Genomic DNA, 19,325 nt, shown 5'->3' on the forward strand with positions numbered 1-19,325 from the left:
GGGAGTACAGAACACATTCCCGTCTTTAAAAGATAAGGCCGGATGTAGCCTTCCAGCTTAGACTGAAGTACATGCTTTAGAGTGCCAGAGATGTAAATCCTTTAGAGTTTAGACCTCATTTATGCATTATGCTTTCTATGATCCAGCATTCTGCAGCAATTCTGGGATTTTGAGACAGGAAGCCCTTTCCATGTTTTGTTCACTCCAATGGATATAATATCTTAGGCTGGGAAACATTTGTACTTTTTACTCCTTTATCATTTGTGAAACATCATCTCATGTTCACACACCATCCCCCCCCCCATTAACCATAAGTATAACAGCAAAAGTAGGGGGGATGTCCATCACAAAAGGATTCCCTATCAACCTGTGATCCCTAAAGGTGACAATGCCCAACCATTTCTTTCTCCGATCCCTTAGTGGGGAATTTAACATAAAAATGAAGGCATAGAAGCATTTGTGTTTGCAGTGTATATCCAAAATCCATTACATATTAGATTTCCATGACTGTCTGTCAGTGTGACAAAGAATGAAATGCAGTGTGTTAAAAGTAGAGGAGGGGGCTGGGAGGGGCATAGGACACGGTTTGTTGCCTAACAGCCCAGTAGCAATTGTCCCTTAAGGTTTAGGCTCTTATGGGTATGTTTCTTGCATGGCCATGGCATTCCAGAGCTAGTCATTTTGCAAGATTTATGTCAGGTAACAATGTCTGCAGGGGAATGTCCTTTGAATGTAAGTGAAAGCATTATCCCAGCTGCTGTAGGCAATCATGAGAAGCTGTTGTTTTGGTGTGTTGACTGAAAGATAGATGTAGTGATTAATTGTTCAGCTGCAGTGAATCACATCTGTGCGACAGAAGAAAAAGAAGGTAGAAAGTGGAGGAAAGCTAAAAGTGTATTTCTGTGCAATGTAGTGGCTAAGCTATGAAGTACCCTATTTGAACTGTGCCTCGGCCGTGAACTTGCTAGGTAACCTTAGGCAAATCACTGTCTCTCAGCCTCAGTCCCACCTTCTGCAATATGGAAGACAGCAATGCTGACTTTCCTTATGGGCTTGTTGTATGGAGCACAACTAGATTACATGTGAAAGCACTTGGAACAGTTGAAATGTTTTTAAAATATCAGTGAGGTTTTAGTAGTAGTGGGTTGCTAGATAGAACTACCAGATTAACATAATCCTTTTCAGATTGTACAGCATATACTTAATTTCACATGGTTGTACCTCAGGGCCCAACTAATGTTTTTGGGAATACCTGGATAGCTCAGTTGCTTAGAGCATGGTGCTGATAACACCAAGGTTGCAGGTTCGATCCCCATATGGGACAGCTGCATTTTCCTGCATTGCAGGGGCCTGGATTAGATCAGCCTCAGGGTCTCTTCCAACTCTACCATTCTATAATTCTTTGATTCTGATCCTGCAGAATTTCTAAAGCTAAGTGATCAAGATATGAGAACAGGATTTAATAAAAATCATGTTTAAAACAGACTTTGAGTTCAAATGTTTCCCTGGTTCTGATTCAGTTAGAGTTCTGTTGTTTGTTCATGTTCTCTCCAGTGCATATGCTATGGGGCAGCTTTATGGTCTGGAGCACTAATCCCTGGATTATGGCTTGGTTGCACATTGTATGTATACTGTTGGACCATTGAAGACTCAGTGTAGTCTACTTACTCATTCTTCCAACTAGCTTTTCTCTTACATTCTTCTGGACAGAAAAATCTTATGCACTTCATGGTTTTGTCTGCAGGATGAACAAAGAACTAAAAGATCAGAAAAAGAGGAGTGAGAGGATGCAACAAGTATGCACTAGCACGCATGAGTGTATGTTATATTGGAAAGCTTGGTTTTGGACTGTGTCTAGTTAGTGCCTTTCCTTTTTTAAAAAAGATTATTTTACTTTTTGACTGTGCAGAATGAGCGAAGTGGCAAAGCCAGCAGGAGTTGTATCTTTTTAAAAACTCTCTAAGGGCACTTTGTGTGGACATCTTTTGTTTCTATATCCACTCTAGTGTTTGAATACTTATGGTTTGGTGCTGCCGTATTCATAGTATTCATATTTTGTTTTGTTTAGTTTAGTTTAGTTCAGTTTAGTTTAGTGTTTTGTTTTGTTTTGTTTTGTTTTGTTTTGTTTTGTTTTGTTTTGTTTTACAACTAGCCATATTGGATAATGTCCATCTAGACACACACATAGCAGGCAACAGAAGCAGAAAGCCTACCAACCCTCTTGAGCAAATATGGGCACAACTATTGTTGACATTGGGGGGGGGGGACATTTGGGGATAGTGTATTGACACAGTGTTGTAATATGATTCTTCAACCATATGGGAACATAGGAAGCTGTTGTATACTGAGTCAGACCAGTGATCCATCTTGTTTAGTATTGTCTACACTGATTGGCAGTGGCTCTTCAGGTTTCAGGCAGAAGTCATTCCCAGCCCTATCTTGAGATGCTGGGGATTGAACCTGGGACCTCAGCTGTTTCATCACAGAGCTACGGCCCTTCCCCTAGGACAGGCATATGCAAACTCGGCCCTCCAGATGTTTTGGGACTACAACTCCCATCATCCCTAGCTAACAGGACCGGTGGTCATGGATGATGGAAGTTGTAGTCCCGAAACAGCTGGAGGGCCGAGTTTGCATATGCCTGCCCTAGGATGTTGGGGATTAAAGTAAGATGTCCAGAAGGAAAGAAGCCTATGCTGTTGGGCTCCATCTCTATGTATACTATTCAGCCAGTGCAAACCCAATGAATGACTGTTGAAGCAGTGGTTTTAGGAGTGCACATAATCTCCAGGCCATTGAAGAGGGACCTACAGTTTGTAGAGGGAGGCTTGCGTGGGGCCTTTGTTACATATTTTTAGGCTCCAGGTGAAAAAGTTTCTCTTCAACCAAGCATTTGGCTGATTAACATTCTATGGCTTTTTAAATGTGTTTGTGGGAGGTGGGTTATTGGTTTTGTTTGGTTTTTGTTTTATTGTGTATTTTGTATTCTCATTTTGTGTTTTTCTGTTGGGAGCCTCCCTGGGATCTTTGGATGAAGGGCTGTGTACAAACCTAATAAATATTAATAAAATAATAATAATTTGTATTGTGGGGACTTTTGCTAGGCCAATTTTTACTTGGAATATTAATGAGCTCGGGGGGGGGGATCTTGAATGAAATTTCCCTTGACCATCCTATGGGAGTAATCATGTGATGTGCCAATCATTAAGTCATTGTAAAGGTATGTTAGATCAAGTACTGAACATGTATTAACATCAGGTTTAGATTTGGTGGATAATACATTTTTAAATTACCAATAGTGTTAATTCATAACTTTCCTACATAATCAGAATGTTTGGGCAGCTGAAGTCAGACCACTGGATCGTCCAGCTCTCCTGTTTTTGTTTTAAGAATTCTTTCTTAAGCCCATAGATAGACAAATATAAACAATATCCTTTGCTAGCCTGCAGGCACTAGAATTAAGGAGTTGTAACTTAGAACTGTGATCACCTCATTAATGATAGTATAATTGACCATCACCATCCAACTCCTGACAGTACATAAGTTAACTAGTGTTAATTTAAACTCCATGTAATAATGGTGCCAGTGGGATGCTTATTGTAGAGATAGAAATAACCACATTAGTAAAAGAGCAACTGCTCAGTATTTTACTGCATTAATGTCAATGCCCATTTAAATAAGTATACTGAGGTTTTCAAAAGGGAAGATGGTGACTTTTTAACCTGTGTAATAGTGTACTACTGAAAAATCCCACTAGTAGAATTTTAGGGAAGAGTGAGATCTTGTGACCAAACAAAATGTTCCCAACACCCCTTTATTTTAGATTGTGCCCTTCAATGATGAATCTAGCATCTTATACTTGAGCTTAAGTGGGTATGCACCACCCTCAGATTTGTGTTTCAGCATCACAAGGTTCATATTTTTTCTTCCCTGCTGAGGGAGGAAATATGCAGCTGATAATGAAAGCCCATTGTTACCTGCCCTCTTCTGCATGCAGAGAGGACTTTAATTGCTCACAGATGTTGGCAGTTCATACCACCTTCATAGCAAGCTTGCCACCATTCTGTTTTTACTGGTATGTCACGATTCCTTGAAGGAGGGAGATGCCATTGATGCTGATGTACGTTCAGTATCCCCCCCCCCCCCGGTATCATATTGAGAGTACAGATTAATGCTCAATGTTATCACCAGAGTCTTCCACTGCAGGGTCTGTTTTCCTCAGGCAGGCAGAATACTGTTGGAATCTGGTGGAAGTAGTAACCAGTTTCTGGACAAATAAGTGGCCACTTACCTAATTGGCATCAGTATTAAAGAGAGCCCCAAATAACCATCCATTGGAAGCAGCAAGCCCCACCCCCACCCCCAGCAAGAGTTAAGCCTGCTTATACATACAGCTTGGCTTCAGTCATTTTCTCCTACTTTGCAGCTGTCTGCAACAAGCAGCTTTAGTTACCTGAACAGTGTAGTTATTCTCTTGAATCTTTGTCTCTCCCACCTGCTTTGTTTGACCCCCACCCTTCTTGCATTTTCAGTCAGGAATAAAGAATGGTTACTATTTACCCACCTGGTGTTTAGCATCTTGCAGAACTCACTGGAGAGAGTTCAAAGCAAAGTCAGCTTCCTTCCTTTCTCTTCTCTCTACCTATTGTCACTTTAGTCTTTCATATAAATGTATGTATGTATGTGTGCGTGTGTTCATTCATCCTCTTTTTCTGGCCTTAATATGTCATCCCCAATGCTTAAACTGGCATGCAAGTGCACAATGTTTCAAGAAGCAGTTGCTAATGAGCCTTATTAGCACTAAAAGCCAGCCTGCTTGATTCTCATCTAATTGGCATCCAATATGAAACGTGGGGAAATCTCACTTCCAAAGGGAATTATTCTCTTATCAGGAGAGTTGGGCTATGTCATTTCCTTATTATCAGACACAGCAAAATGCTGTGAAACATTCATTTATACTGGAAATGAATAAAAGGGGTTGAATCAGGGACGCCATCTGTGGGGGGGGGGGAGCTTAACCTGTTTCCCATCATGCCAACACCAGTCATTAAAAATCAAACCTTCTCCTAGCAACATTGGGCCATCCTAACTTATGTTTCTTGGTCACAGTATAAAAGGATTTTAGGTCCATCCCTGTGTATTAGGCCAAAACACATGCTATCAGGTTTAGTTCAGTCTCTAGAAGATTGTATGCTGCTTCTGTGTCCTTGATCCTGAAGTTCCTCTCCATATTTTGTCATTTCTTTCCTGTATGCCTTTCTCCTCCTGGAGTTTATCCAAGACACAACCCTGCCATGATTTGACATTTGTGTTTTTGCAGCCATTGCTTCAACTTCACTCTGTAAATTAGCATTTTGTTGACGTTGGCTCGGCCTGCTTTTGAGATGATTTTCGTCTGGCAATAGGTCCCAGCTTAACAGTTTCATCTCATATCTACAATAATAATAATAATAATAATAATAATTTATTATTTGTACCCCGCCCATCTGGCTGGGCCTCCCCAGCCACTCTGGGCGGCTTCCACAGAAACCAAAAAACACTAAAATATCATACATTAAAAGCTTCCCTGAATAGGGCCGCCTTAAGATGTTTTCTGAATGTCAGGTAGTTGTCCATCACCTTGACATCCGATGGGAGGGCATTCCACAGGGCGGGCGCCACCACCGAAAAGGCCCTCTGCCTGGTTCCCTGTAGCTTCGCTTCTCGCAATGAGGGAACCGCCAGAAGGCCCTCGGCGCTGGACCTCAGTGTCCGGGCAGAACGATGGGGGTGGAGACGCTCCTTCAGGTATACTGGGCCGAAGCCGTTTAGGGCTTTAAAGGTCAACACCAACACTTTGAATTGTGCTCGGAAACGTACTGGGAGCCAATGTAGGTCTTTCAAGACCGGTGTTATGTGGTCTCGGCGGCCGCCCCCAGTCACCAGTCTAGCTGCCGCATTCTGGATTAGCTGTAGTTTCCGAGTCACCTTCAAAGGTAGCCCCACGTAGAGCGCATTGCAGTAGTCCAAGCGGGAGATAACTAGAGCATGCACCACTCTGGCCAGACAGTCAGCGGGCAGGTAGGGTCTCAGCCTGCGTACCAGGTGGTACAACACCATGCTTCTCAACCTAGTGGCCTTTAGGGGACCAAACATGCGTTTGAAGACTTTTTATTAGTGACTTGTGCCCTTTTCTTATTTCCTCCACATTTTTCTACACAGTAGAATATTTGGAATAATTAGCATTGAGGAACATGCTGTAGAAAGGTTACGTTTGGATTGGTCATCTCACTTGATATTTCACAAAGGGTCTGTGAACAGAAATCTGGAATCCTGCGGTTTAGGAAGAATGCTCACTGCTCAGACCATTGCGGGTTTGATATGACATAAACAACTAAATTCTACAGCCTCGTTGTGAGCATACTAAGTAGAGTACTTTATGGTTGTCAAAATATTGGCAAGTTTTTGTCTAATAAGTTAAATCATGGTTCATTGGGCATAAGCTGTGTTCACTGTTGGCTGTAATTGTCATTGGCTCACCCAAGCTGAGTTAGGTACTTCTTCCTCCTTGCAGAAAGCCCATTAGCAGAAGCCAAGGAAGAATGGAACACTCTAAATAAATGTTAAAGGCCAGTACGTAAGGGCAGAGCAAATGCACTCTACTCTTAGAGCAGGGAAGCCAACATGATGCCCTCAAGATGCCTCTAGGCTACAAGTCCCAGCAGCTGCAGCCAGCAGGGCCAGTGGTCAGGGATGATGGGAGCTGTAGTATCAATATCTGGAGGGCATTGTGTTGGCTATCCCTGTCTTAGAGTTTTAATCAACACTGTTGTCATCTTGCTGCAACAGTAATGGCCAGAAAACTGCTGGAAGCCAATTTCTACCATTCATGGCACAATTGCTTTCATGCAATAAACTGAATCCCTGTGCCTGTCCTTGGGGCTTAGACCAGAACATCTGCAAGATCTGTGTTACGGTGAGAGGCGTATGCAGAGGGGAGCAACATCTGTGTATCACTGATGCATGTGCGTCTTCCAGACAGCTTTTTCTGAGTTTTCAGAAGAGACCAAGTTTCTTTAAGCAGAGTTTTGTGACATATCCATCTCAAATTGCCTCATCAGATACAGAGAACAGAGAAGAACGCCAATGCCAAATGAGCCACCTGGTTCCCAAGGTAGCTGCTGAAAGGGAAAGTTTAAAGTCACTCCCTTTCTCCCCGTGGCTGTGTTTAGCATAAAAGTCAAAGGAAGCATAAAAGAAACAGGAAGACCCCGAATTTTGTTAGTTACAGAATAAGTATAGTTATGTAGTCTGGGAGATGTCGCTTCTTTCTACACCTGGCTTGCAGATGGCTGTACTCCCAGTACATTGCTTAGGCGGAATGAGCCAAAGCTGAGTTGTTATCTGTATAACTGGCTTCCTGATTATTGCTTTCAAGGACTCTCTGTACACGTGCAATTGATGAACTAAATGGAAATCATTCGAAGACTAAAAATAAATTATCTTCAGCTTATTGCTCTCTCTCCCCCCACCCCATCCGTCTTGTTTTTCAGTCATGTCAAGCCGACCTTGTGAAGGACAATGGTCACAAATATTTCCTTTCTGTTTTGGCAGATCCCTACATGCCGGTAAGGTCAAATAATCAGTCTTCACCACCATCCACCATCCCACCTCTCTGATTAGAACTTATGCTGATTCATGTGCTGCGCCTATGAGGCAGCCATGCTGTTGATTGCCATTTTCATTATTTCATTTAATTTGGATTGTTAAATTAAGGAGACCTTTGAGAACCCTCAGTGTCAAAAGAGGCAAGTTTCAGCAGGAAGGATCTTTTTAAAAATAATAAAAAAAAATATTTACCTTGAAATATTCACTTATTTTATCTAATCCTCAATCTTTTGTGTGTGTTTTCAGGCTGAACATAGGACGATGACAGCTTTTATCCTGGCAGTGATTGTCAACAACTACAATACCGGGCAGGTGAGTAAAAGTTGAGGAATGGTGTGGATGGCTCTACATCTGACCTCATTAATAATCTTGAATAAAAATGTTAGGGACCTTACCCCATGCATCTATGCTGCTCTAAAAGAGTTGTTTTCTTTAGAATTGTTTTATCGGCAAATAACGTGTTAAAATATCATGCTCTGCCCTTTGTTATAGGAAGCCTGTCTTCAAGGGAACTTGATTGCCATTTGCCTGGAGCAGCTCAATGATCCACATCCTCTTCTGCGCCAGTGGGTGGCTATTTGCTTGGGGCGAATTTGGCAGAATTTTGACTCTGCAAGGTGGTGCGGTGTGAGGGACAGTGCCCATGAAAAGCTCTACAGCCTTCTCTCTGATCCAATCCCAGAGGTAATACAGCATCCAGTGGAGAGAGTGGTTTATGTGCTTGCCTTAGCTACCCAAAACAGCTTCCCTATATTACTTGATCTGATCAGGGTACACAACACTAAACTTTGAAAGTATTCTTTCATCCTTTTTTTTTTTAAAAAAAACACAACTATTGATGAAAGTATTTCTATACCACCATATAACATATGTGGGCAAGTGTACAGCAATTAAATATAAAACACCTTTTAAAACAATTCAAATAACCATTAAAGTAGCTGGCTAATGAAACAGCTGCAAAGGCTGTTTAATTTATGAAGATCTTAACTAATAAGGCATGAGCATGATTAAAAGAAATCTTAGTCAATTAATTTCATGAGTTTTGAGTGATTTATCTAGTAATTAATTCTATATATGGGTAAAAATAGTAATTCTGAAGGAAGCTTTCTTCATTGTAGCAGATGTCATATTTTAATATACGTTCCCTTCTATGTAAGAGAAAAGACAGAATGCCTCTTTTAAAAGAGCGCTCACCACTTGTAGTTTTTATGAATACTTGTATTAGGCAACATCCAGTGATGTCTGCCTTCTTATGCAATAGAAATCTGTTGGTGCAATAGAACCTCTGGTCTTTGTCTCCCTGTACATGCCCAAAATCCACTCCAGAGGGTTTCTCAGTTTTCTGGAGCTGATTTTGCAGATTGTGGGGACTGTAAGGTGGAAGAGAAGGAAAAGCCCATGAATACCTGCCCAGTTAATTTATTTGATTAAAGCTTATACTAACTGATTATTAACTATTGGAGGCCTGGGTGGTGCTGTGGGTTAAACCACAGAGCCTAGGACTTGCCGATCAGAAGGTCGGCGGTTCGAATCCCCGTGATGGGGTGAGCTCCCGTTGCTCAGTCCCTGCTCCTGCCAACCTAGCAGTTCAAAAGCACGTCAAAGTGCAAGTAGATAAATAGGTACCGCTCCGGTGGAAAGGTAAACGACGTTTCCGTGCGCTGCTCTGGTTCGCCAGAAGCGGCTTAATCATGCTGGCCACATGACCTGGAAGCTGTACGCCGGCTCCCTCGACCAATAAAGCGAGATGAGCGCCGCAACCCCAGAGTCGGGCACGACTGGACCCAATGGTCAGGGGTCCCTTTACCTTTAATCTGTTAACTATTGCAGCTTTCAGCTGATGTGTTGAGGGACTACTGGCCATGTAAAAAAAACATAGCTCTCATATGTCTACATTTACTTACTAGATGTGTCCTTAATGTTGGGAGTCCTTTCCAATAGGATGGATATGTTCTCTTATGACATCTTTGCACTAAAACATGCAAGTGACAAAGTATATGCTAAGAGTTGGACAGAGATTATTTATGTTTCTTTTTCAGGTTCGCTGTGCTGCAGTCTTTGCCCTTGGCACCTTTGTAGGCAATTCGGCTGAGCGGACAGATCATTCTACCACTATTGATCACAACGTTGCCATGATGCTGGCTCAGCTCATCAATGATGGAAGTCCCATGGTCCGAAAGGTATAACATGGGGTTGGGAGGGATAGGTGCTAGAGCCCCTGTGTTGCTGCTCAACTTGTTAGTCCTGTCTGAACTGACTTTTATAGTTCATTACAGCTGTTCAAAACTTTGATTTACTGAAAACAGGGAAAACCCATAGCTCAGTGATAATGTGCATCCTTTGCATGCAGAATGTTCCAGTTTTAACCTCCAGCCTGTTCCAATTAGCAGAGCTGTTGGTCTCACTGCCTGAGACCTAAGAGAACCTCTGACCGTCAGAGTAAACAATACTGGACTAAATGGACCAATGGCCAGATTCCTTATTCAGCAGCTTCATCATATGTTTATATGATCTGTTCAGAATGTCCCTTGGCAATTTGTGCTTAGGTTTCCTTTTTCCTCCCTTGAGCTGGTCATGAACATGTGAGGGCCCTGAATGACAACAGCTTTAAAAGATTACAAGGTGAATCCTTGCACCCATGACTATTGCCAAACATTAAATGGCAAAAGACGCATAGTCTTCAGAAATAGCCCAATAACTATTTCATGTATTGAAGAGAAAACCCAGGTTAAAATATAAGATCAGCTGTGGACTCACTGTAAGCCTCAGTTTGATAACGTGGAAATAATAGTGGCATGCCTTCAAGATAAATTATTTTAGCTCCAAAATGCTGTGTTAATTGCAAACAGTAATAAAGTATTGCTAAGTTTCCCCCTTTCTCATTAGAAATTCCATAGGGATTCTTCAGGTCAGGGGAAACTACTTAACGTCTGTTCTATTGAAATACAATTCTAAAACCGGGCATTTGAGTTGTTTCTGTACAGTGTATTGTAATCGCAGGGTAATTTAGGATTCCCAGATGTCTAAATCTAGCCCTCTTATTCCACAGCAGAGTCTATACCGGACAGACGGGTGTCCGTCCGGTATGGACTCTGCAGAAAAAGAACACAATTATAAGACCTTAGCTCTGAAATTCTGTTCTGGCAGCATTACACAATAAAGAAAACATGGCATGTCCGCAAACTGGCACTTTCTAGGCCATTGTTTGAGTGATTCATGAGGATGAATATGCATACTTTGTGTACATGTGGCAGTGGCAATGGCTATCTGTCCTAAAATTTGCTTTGTTTTTTGGAATTGGCTTTTGTTCGTGGTGTACAGCTTTCGCACACTGCTGCTTCTGCAGGCAAGTCTTCTTAGATCTTTGTGCCAGTAGAATCCTTACAGTAAATTGATAACACAGCAGGCTTCCCATTTTACCTCCCACGTGGCCACTTCTCATTGGTTTCTCCTTGTTTTAACATCTTGTCTTCATCAGAATGGTTTGAGGGGGGGGGGTAGTTAGCCAATGTGAATCTTTGGCTGCTGAGACTGCTTCGTCATATGTAAGCAAGTGCCATTTCCTCAATGCGAGAAACAGGGAAAGTTTTTGCACTCCTGCAGGTCATACTGGCTCTCTGTTTGTTGGCGATTTCTTTGAATCACAAGCTCTGTCGTGTCAATCGTTTTGTCTCTCCGTTTCCTGAGAGGCTTACGTAAATTTCAGTTTGCACTCGCCTTTCTGTTTTCAGCCTGAAGAATAACATTGTTCTGCTTTTCTCCCTGTCCTGGGGGAAATAAAATTAACTTCATCACCCAGAGTGTGATAAAGAACACTTGCTGCAAGAGGTGGTATAGGGTCAGTGGGGGGAGTTGACCTTGAATTGAGGGCATACACGCCATGGATCCCTTTACCATCACAGCTCCCGGGGGCCATCACTCTGAAACACAAAATGCTTTTTCTTGTCTGACCTGAACGTCAGGCTGCTTCATTTTGCCCAGTGGGGCCAGGCATGAGGCCTTTATCAATATGGCATTTCATTTGCTGTACAGTATGAGAAATCCCTTTGCAACAGAAAAAGGGCATTGCATAACAAAATAATGAAAGACCAGGCATTAGAAAAGGATTATTTTAGACCTGGCACCATATCCATCATTGAAAAGTGTGCTGCTGAATGCCAAAGGAAAGTGATATCTGTCAGCAGAGAGCTGTCAGGCTTGTATGTCACTACTTTCATTTTGGAGCTGCTGCATGAAAAAAAAGAGGACAGGGAAATGAGATTAGCTGTCCTGGCCTCTCTCTCCAAGACCTCAACACTTTGCAGAATTTCTTGATGCTCTTGCTACTTCCTCCCGAAACAGAAGCCACGTTTTGTCTCTGTAGTCCTTTCCTATTTATCACCCTTTTGATAGCAGAGTCTTACATTACAATCTACCAAATTAAATATGAAATATTAATTTGTTACTGGAAACAATAAGTATGTGGCAGCCCTCCGAGAGGAAGAAGGATGAGTTTTGCAAGTGCAAGAGGGAAACAGGACAGTTCTATTCAGCAAAGCGCTTTCCATAATGGATTGGTGGGGAGAGGGCTGAGATGAAACAATAGTCCCTTGAAGATTGTTTTTCCTAACCTCCCACTTTAGAGCAGTAGCACATCAGTCACTTGATAGCACTGAGAAGCATTGTGACCAGAGCTTCCTGCCTAGTCTTGTCAAATTTATCATAGGCAAAATGCATTTCATCTTTTCTAGCCTCAGTTTGGGTAAACAGGACATTAGTAGTACTGTGTAGGGCTATTAAGAAAATGCCTTGGTAAGTTTCTGATCCTTCTGCACAAATGACTAAGCAACAATAAGAAGAGACTTTGATAGAATAAACAAAATTCTGTGCTAGTCTTGCAGAATTCAGGATTTCCCACCAAGAAATCTTTGCCTTTTTCACAGAAAATAAGTAGCAGGTTGTGTTCCCCCTAAACCACCAAGGTTCTGCTTGCCCAATGTCAGATTTAATTTCTTTTTTGAGCTGACTGTGAACCACTGTGAACAGTTATGCATTTCTAACAGGGCATCATGCTATTTCTGTAACTCTTGGAATCATCATAGAAAAGGTTGGCAAGGCTTTACGGTCTGGACCATGACCCAGGAGGTCACACAAGAACCTTGCCTTTTTATGATTCATTATGTCCTACAGAGGAGCTTGAATGGACCAGAGAAGAATGGCACAATGTTCTCCCTTCCCCTTCAGTTCTTCCAGTAGCAGTAGATCAGTTTGACAATTCTTGGCTGCATCAAAAAGTAAAGAGTAGCCAATAATGAAAGATCTTTCGTTGCAAAGAATTCACTTTGGAGTCAAATGTTCCAGCTTTCTTAAGATCGTCACACTAAAGTGAAGGAAAAATCAATGCTTCACAAAGCCAAGTATAAAAAGTGCCCTCGTCCTCACTTGAGGTGACAAATGGGTATTAATTTTGTCAGAAGGCTGCTTTCACAGGGACTTGATTCTGTTGCTTGCTTTATTTAAAGTTGCTCACAAAATAGAGCTCCAGGTATAGGTATATAAATTCAATAAAAAATAAAAAATAATAAAAAATAATAATATAGAATCTTTCCGCTGCATTTTCACAAAAGGGAATTTTGTAAAGTACTGCTATATGCTATTTTGAGGATTGATAATATTTGCTGTTGGTACTTTAAAGTCAAAATGTTCAACCCAATGAATGATTGCAGGAGGGATGGGGAGCCTGTCACAGTCCAGATGTTGTTGGATTCCAATTCCTATCAGTCCCACCAGTATAGCCAATGGACAGGGACGGCAGGAGTCGTAGTAATAGGTCCTCCTTCCTGCTTTACAAGATACACTGAGGTGTGAAGAGAATGCTTCACTCTTGCTCCTGGACTTGTTAGGTTAAATTCAGAAATATATTGGCTTAACCTTAGAATTTGGAGTGGAGATTACTGCATCAATTTGTTTATTTGCCTTCAAGACCCGAAACATTGTTCTTTGAGTAGTCCTGGAACTTTGACTTGCAGACGGGTGTCTACTTTTCCTTTATATTATCAGCTGAATGAGATCTTCCCTGTTTTGTTTTTTTGTTTGTTTGTTTTTTTGCAGTGATTCGAGTTCTTTGCTGTCAGTTATTTCACATACACAGAGTTTAGAAGTCTGTTTTTCCTCCATTGCCCTCTCCCTAGGAGTTGGTGGTTGCACTGAGTCACCTTGTGGTCCAGTATGAAAGCAATTTCTGCACTGTTGCCTTGCAGTTTATGGAAGAAGAAAAGAACTATGCACTGCCATCACCAGCTGCTCCAGGTAATACATCATTTTCTTTATTAAAAAATTATAATAAAACTGTGGAAGGTAATTCTATGAGGGAGGGCAGTTTATTGGCTAAATCACATATTTTTGGCAACCCTTCCCCCCAAAAAAACTGATTTTGTGTGTGAAGGTCAAATGAGGGCTTCATATTGGCTCCATTCACACATCATGGTAGATTAAAGATTAATTGTGGAAGGACAAATAGTTCCCACTTCACTTCTCCCCTAGCACAAGCAGGAGCAACAAACCACAATCCCTGCTTTAGCATTACATCCAGTGGCGTAGCGTGGGTTGTCAGCACCCGGGGCAAGGCAAGTAATTTGCCCCCCCCCAACCCGTGGATTTGCGCCCCCTAACCCATGGATTTGCGCCCCCTAACCCATGGATTTGCGCCCCCTAACCCTAACCCCCAGATGTTGCGGCCGGCCCCCCCTGCACCCCCCACGCTACGCCACTGATTACATCCAAACGAGGAGTCATGGTTTGTTTTATTCTAAGCAAACCTTGATATGAAGCTAGGGTTTATTCTTACTGTGACATGTGGACTGGGTCAGTGTTTTCTATCGCTTCTCCTCTTCTTTTCCTCCTCTTTGTACATTCTTCTTAATTTGGGAAATACAGAAATCTGGATAAATTGTTGCTGGCCTTTTATCTCGTGAAATGTCATCTTAAATATTAAATATCCTGGATAATCTCTGGGGACTTGGGAACCTCTCCTGTCAGATAATTTAGATGAAAATACAGTTGTCTCTCTGCAATGAGTAATTCAATAGCGCCTTTGTCTGAAAGAGTGGATTATATTAAAAAATATGAAAACCTACTCTCCCATTCCCTTGTCTTTCTTGTTGCCGTTGAATAAAATAATAACGTGTTTACTCAGGATAAATTAAAGCTGTTATGTAAATAAAATGCACAAGAAGCATCTTATCTACAGCATCAAGACCTAGCTATATCTGGCACAGAATTTCTAAAGCTTTTATACAGCACAAATGCTTCTTGGATCTCTCTTAAGGAGGAAAACGGTTGAAATACCAGGCTCTCATAGTATACTGTAACTCCTGCAGCTAAGCATTTGGCTGGGGGCGGGGGGACCCTAAAGCTTTGGTTGACCTTTTGTTACAGACAAGTTATCTAGCCTCACACCTCACCATCACACCCCGCCACATTCCTTTAAATGGGGTTATCATGTTAGTCCCATTAGAGTTAATGGAGCCTGCACAGCACTTGGTCAGCAAAGTCTAAAATGAATAGATGGAAACAGTAGCTCAGACTTAGGTCTTGTTTGCAGGAGGATGTATTCTCCTAATGCCAAAGTAGGGTACTTGCAGCAGTTAGTTTTCGTCTCCATTTATGGACTACCAAGGCCTAACCCACCTTTGTATAATATTAGGCCACAGTCATGCTAAAAACAGAAAGTTGTGATCCTTTTCCTGGGTGTTAGGACGATGTGGTAGGAAATGAATAACAATATTGTCTCCATAGAAGGTGGAAGCCTGACTCCAGTGCGAGACAGTCCCTGCACACCAAAACTCCGTTCTGTCAGCTCCTACGGGAATATAAGAGCAGTCACGACAGTAAGGAATTTGAATAAGTCTCTGCAGAATCTCAGTTTGAATGAAGAATGTAAGTTTGCTTTTCAGGATTCTCTTATCATTTACTCTTTGCATGCATGTATGCAAAGCTTACTCATATGATTGCTTCCAACCACAGCAATAATGAACCGACTCAGTGCCTATAAAAGTTTGGACGGCATACCTAAGTGATGTGACGCAGGATTAGATCTGGAAAACATGAATGGAAGAGAATTCACAGAAGAGCACTTTCCTGTCTCCTCTCACTCTCCTCCCACTGCCGCCCCATGTTAAAGGCCAATTAAGAGGGTCAGGGAATCCTCCAAGGTCGGAAGAGGCATGGGAGGAACTGAAAGGGGAATGGGCAGTTCACATGATGCTTCCATGTGATTTGGGGTGATTTCCCCCTCCTCTAGAAATGCACCCATCACATTCTAGAGGGTCCTCTGACCCTCAGGATTAGCTTTTTGCAAGTGCAAGATGGAAGAATAGCACAGTAAGCCCCCTTCTGCTTGCAATTTCCAGTGTACTCAGTTGTTTTTTTAAAGAGAGATTAAACTAGCCTGTCTTTATATCTTGGGGTTGCTCTTCCCATAACTTGAGTAGTGGTTCCTAATTAGCGCTGTACTGCAGACACCCTGCTTTTCAAAAGCCAAGCCATGGACCTTTGAAAATGTTGACATCTCTGTGGTAGTTTTGGATATGTTATTGGTGCCACCATACCCTCCCAACATGTCCCAGCTCAAAACAGGGACGTGCTCACATGTGAGTCATGTGACCAACGCAAGAGCACAGCACCAAAAAGCACATTTTTGAGTGCTGTACTCTTGCATGAGAGCACGACCCCCCAAAATGGGATGTCCCATACAGTTGGTGGGTATGTGTGATGGACTTCCTGGGTGGGCTATGTGGGCCCCCTGGGGTCTGCAGGCCACCAAGTGGGAATCACTGCTCTAGAGCAAGATTTTCCACAGCCGCTAACACCGACACCCTGTGGTTGATGCAATCATGCAGGAAATAAATGAAGCCCTGGGGGTCAAGAAAAGGGCCTAGGAGTGAAAAAGAAGTTTACAAGGCATAATGCCAAAAAATTAATTGAGAGCTATGAGCATCAGAAATATAGGCATAGGCATTTACAGAGCACACCTACCTTGCCAATGATGAATCTCTATATTTAATAAGATAATATTACAATACATCAATTTTATGGTTTATGGTCATGGTGATGGATAATTAAGAAATGTTAATCATATATTGATATTTCTTGACTTTATTTCATTTACGTTCCTAAGAATTTGGGTTGGAGTCAATGACAACTTTATTGGCACATCGAGGGGTCAATGTACTCAGAAGTTTGGGGAATCCTGCTGTATACTGATGCTCCAAGGAATACTGTCCTTGCACACTTGCTTCTCTCAATGTTTCCTTACTTATTCTTTGTCTTCAACAGCTGGGAGCTCTGTTGCCTTTTCCCCTGGGAACTTGAGCACCAGCAGCAGTGCCAGTAGCACCTTGGGCAGCCCTGAGAACGAAGAGTATATCCTGTCTTTTGAGACCATTGACAAGATGAGAAGAGTCAGCTCCTACTCTTCACTGAATTCACTGATAGGTGAGCCTGCACATTTCCAAGCCGCCTCATCTCTATGCTGCAGAGTATGGTAGGAAAGCTTTGAGGAGTTCTTTGTAATGGCACATAGGCTCTTAATGTGAGTGGACAGCAATCTGAAAAAGAAGATGGGAAATTTGTTTGAAGTTTTTTTGTGTGTGGATGCAGAACAATGACACAGCTGGAGTTGTGTGTGAGAGTGTGCCAGCTTTTCGAAAGGGGATGATGCATTTTCCGTGGTTAACAACCCCAGCAAAAGAACCAAATGTTGATTGGAATTTGCAGCTGCTTCCAGCATTCTTACCTAGAAAACTGGGTGTTTATATTTGACTTTAGTTTTGATGCACTGCCTTGTTGATAGTAACACCTATGTTGGCTACAATATACTAGAGCAGAGCTTTCCAAATTGTGTGTCACAACACATTAGTGTTTTGGCTGCAGTGTATAGGTGTGTCGCACAATGTATGTCCGTATCTCTTAAAAGGGGTTAGTTTAACCTCCGGTTTGCTAGTAAAACTGAATTACCATGTCTCAAAATGATGCATGTCTAGGAAGTGTGTCACCAACATGAAAAGTTTGAAAAGCTCCGTACTAGAGAGTGAGGCTGACTGTTATTTCAGTTTCTGTTTCCCTGTTTTCTAGGGCTCATGGAGAACTCTATATGAAACCAGTTGTGTTCATGTTTGTCTGCATCTGTGCATCAGTTAACTAAGTGATCCATGGAACTTGTGCAAAGATGAGCGGGGAGTGGGATGGAGACAGAATTCTTGCACCTTGCTTTCTTATTTCTCCTCCACTACCATTACAACCTTCCCTCTTACACCCACCTCACGTCATTTCCAGTCTTTGTCTGGGCAGGACAGGAAAGCACCCAATTAGAACAACTGCTCCTTTTGCATCATAATGGACATGGTTAACTCATGTGCCACAGACATTTCCTCCATACTTAGCTCCTGTGTTTATGTGGAGGTGAAAAGGGGGAAATAGGTCAAACCACCCAGATAAGGAAATAAAAGTGCTACTGGCTTGGCTCTGCATATAGAAAGACCTAGTTCCAGTACCTGGCACCTCCTGTTATAAGGCTGAGTTGTAAAACTTGAGGCCTTGGGAAACCATGGGCTAGATGGGCAAATAGTCTGACACCGGTCTGTTTTCTTATAAGAGTAGCATGGCAGGATTAGTACAGTGCTTTGGTTCCTGTAGGATTGTTTGTTTGTTGTAGCTAAATTACTCAGGCTTGCTATGTTAATCATCCCAGTCCCCAGACTAAAGTAATGTAGATTTTTGAGGAAGAGTGAATTGGTCGGATATTAAACTCACACAGACCGTACCAGAGAGAGTATGAAGCACAATATTGCTCCTAGACTATGATTCTAACTAATCATCAATCACATTGAGATGATGACAAATGGTCACACAGCCATTGAAATTTGGCTACATGATAACATTGCAAAGCCAAGTAAGCGAGGACAGGAAATATTTCCATTGCCTTTGTGCTTATTTGGAGCCCTGCCCGCTGAAAAGGCATAGTTTTTGAAGGGGATAAGAGTTTCTCCAAAAAGTGCCGCCCCCCCACTTTAGCTCAGCCCTGTAAAATGGCCCACTGTCTCAGTTTCCTGTGGGTATTTCTCCATAGTCTTCTGCTAATGTAAAGAGGTGCATATTTAGTTATTTACATGTGTCTTAAAAGAGTTTTAGAGCACAGCTGAAAAACATAGCCTAGGAATGAGATGAGTGAGAGCATCTTAAAGCACAAAAGCAGCTCTCTAGTGCCTTCCTCATTCATATTCAGACAGGAACAGCTCATATCCAGCTGTAAACGACATAGCTTATGGAAGTGTTTAAAATTCATAACTTACACGGAATCCCATTACTTTCAGCACTTACCTCTTTAAGGCCAGGGTTTTTCTTCTTCCTCCATGATTTCTTTTTTCTCCTCCTTCCTTTTTCAAATGCATCTTCCAGCCTTGCCTCTGCTGCATCCTAAAGGAAATGGTAAAAAAAAAAGGAAACCTGAACTTGGTCCATAGGTTTGCGCTTGAGTTGACCTGAATGGCAGATTATGTAAACTTTCGGAATCTTGTCAACTCCAACCCATTCTCTCCTGTTTAAATTTCTTCTCAATTACACTGGGCAGGAGGGGGATAACCTGTTCAGGACCAAAGGCCACAATAAGAATTTCATGAGCTAGATGGACTCAGACCACT

The 19,325-nt window shown here is 42.1% G+C and overlaps 1 protein-coding gene across 2 annotated transcripts in view; it reads left to right on the top strand.

Moving 5' to 3' along the window:
* The window catches only part of RPTOR (regulatory associated protein of MTOR complex 1), a 325,607-nt gene that overhangs the window by 227,094 nt on the left and 79,188 nt on the right, over positions 1–19,325 (top strand). For both annotated transcript variants that reach the window (XM_081180842.1, XM_081180843.1), the window contains exons 14-20: positions 7,533–7,607; positions 7,894–7,959; positions 8,140–8,331; positions 9,687–9,827; positions 13,818–13,935; positions 15,424–15,564; positions 16,963–17,121. In XM_081180842.1, the coding sequence (XP_081036968.1) occupies positions 7,533–7,607; positions 7,894–7,959; positions 8,140–8,331; positions 9,687–9,827; positions 13,818–13,935; positions 15,424–15,564; positions 16,963–17,121 (892 nt within the window). The remainder of the gene's footprint in view (positions 1–7,532; positions 7,608–7,893; positions 7,960–8,139; positions 8,332–9,686; positions 9,828–13,817; positions 13,936–15,423; positions 15,565–16,962; positions 17,122–19,325) is intronic.

This window comes from Podarcis bocagei, assembly GCF_964188305.1.
Source record: "Podarcis bocagei genome assembly, chromosome: 2".
In the NCBI taxonomy this organism is placed as follows: Eukaryota; Metazoa; Chordata; class Lepidosauria; order Squamata; family Lacertidae; genus Podarcis; species Podarcis bocagei.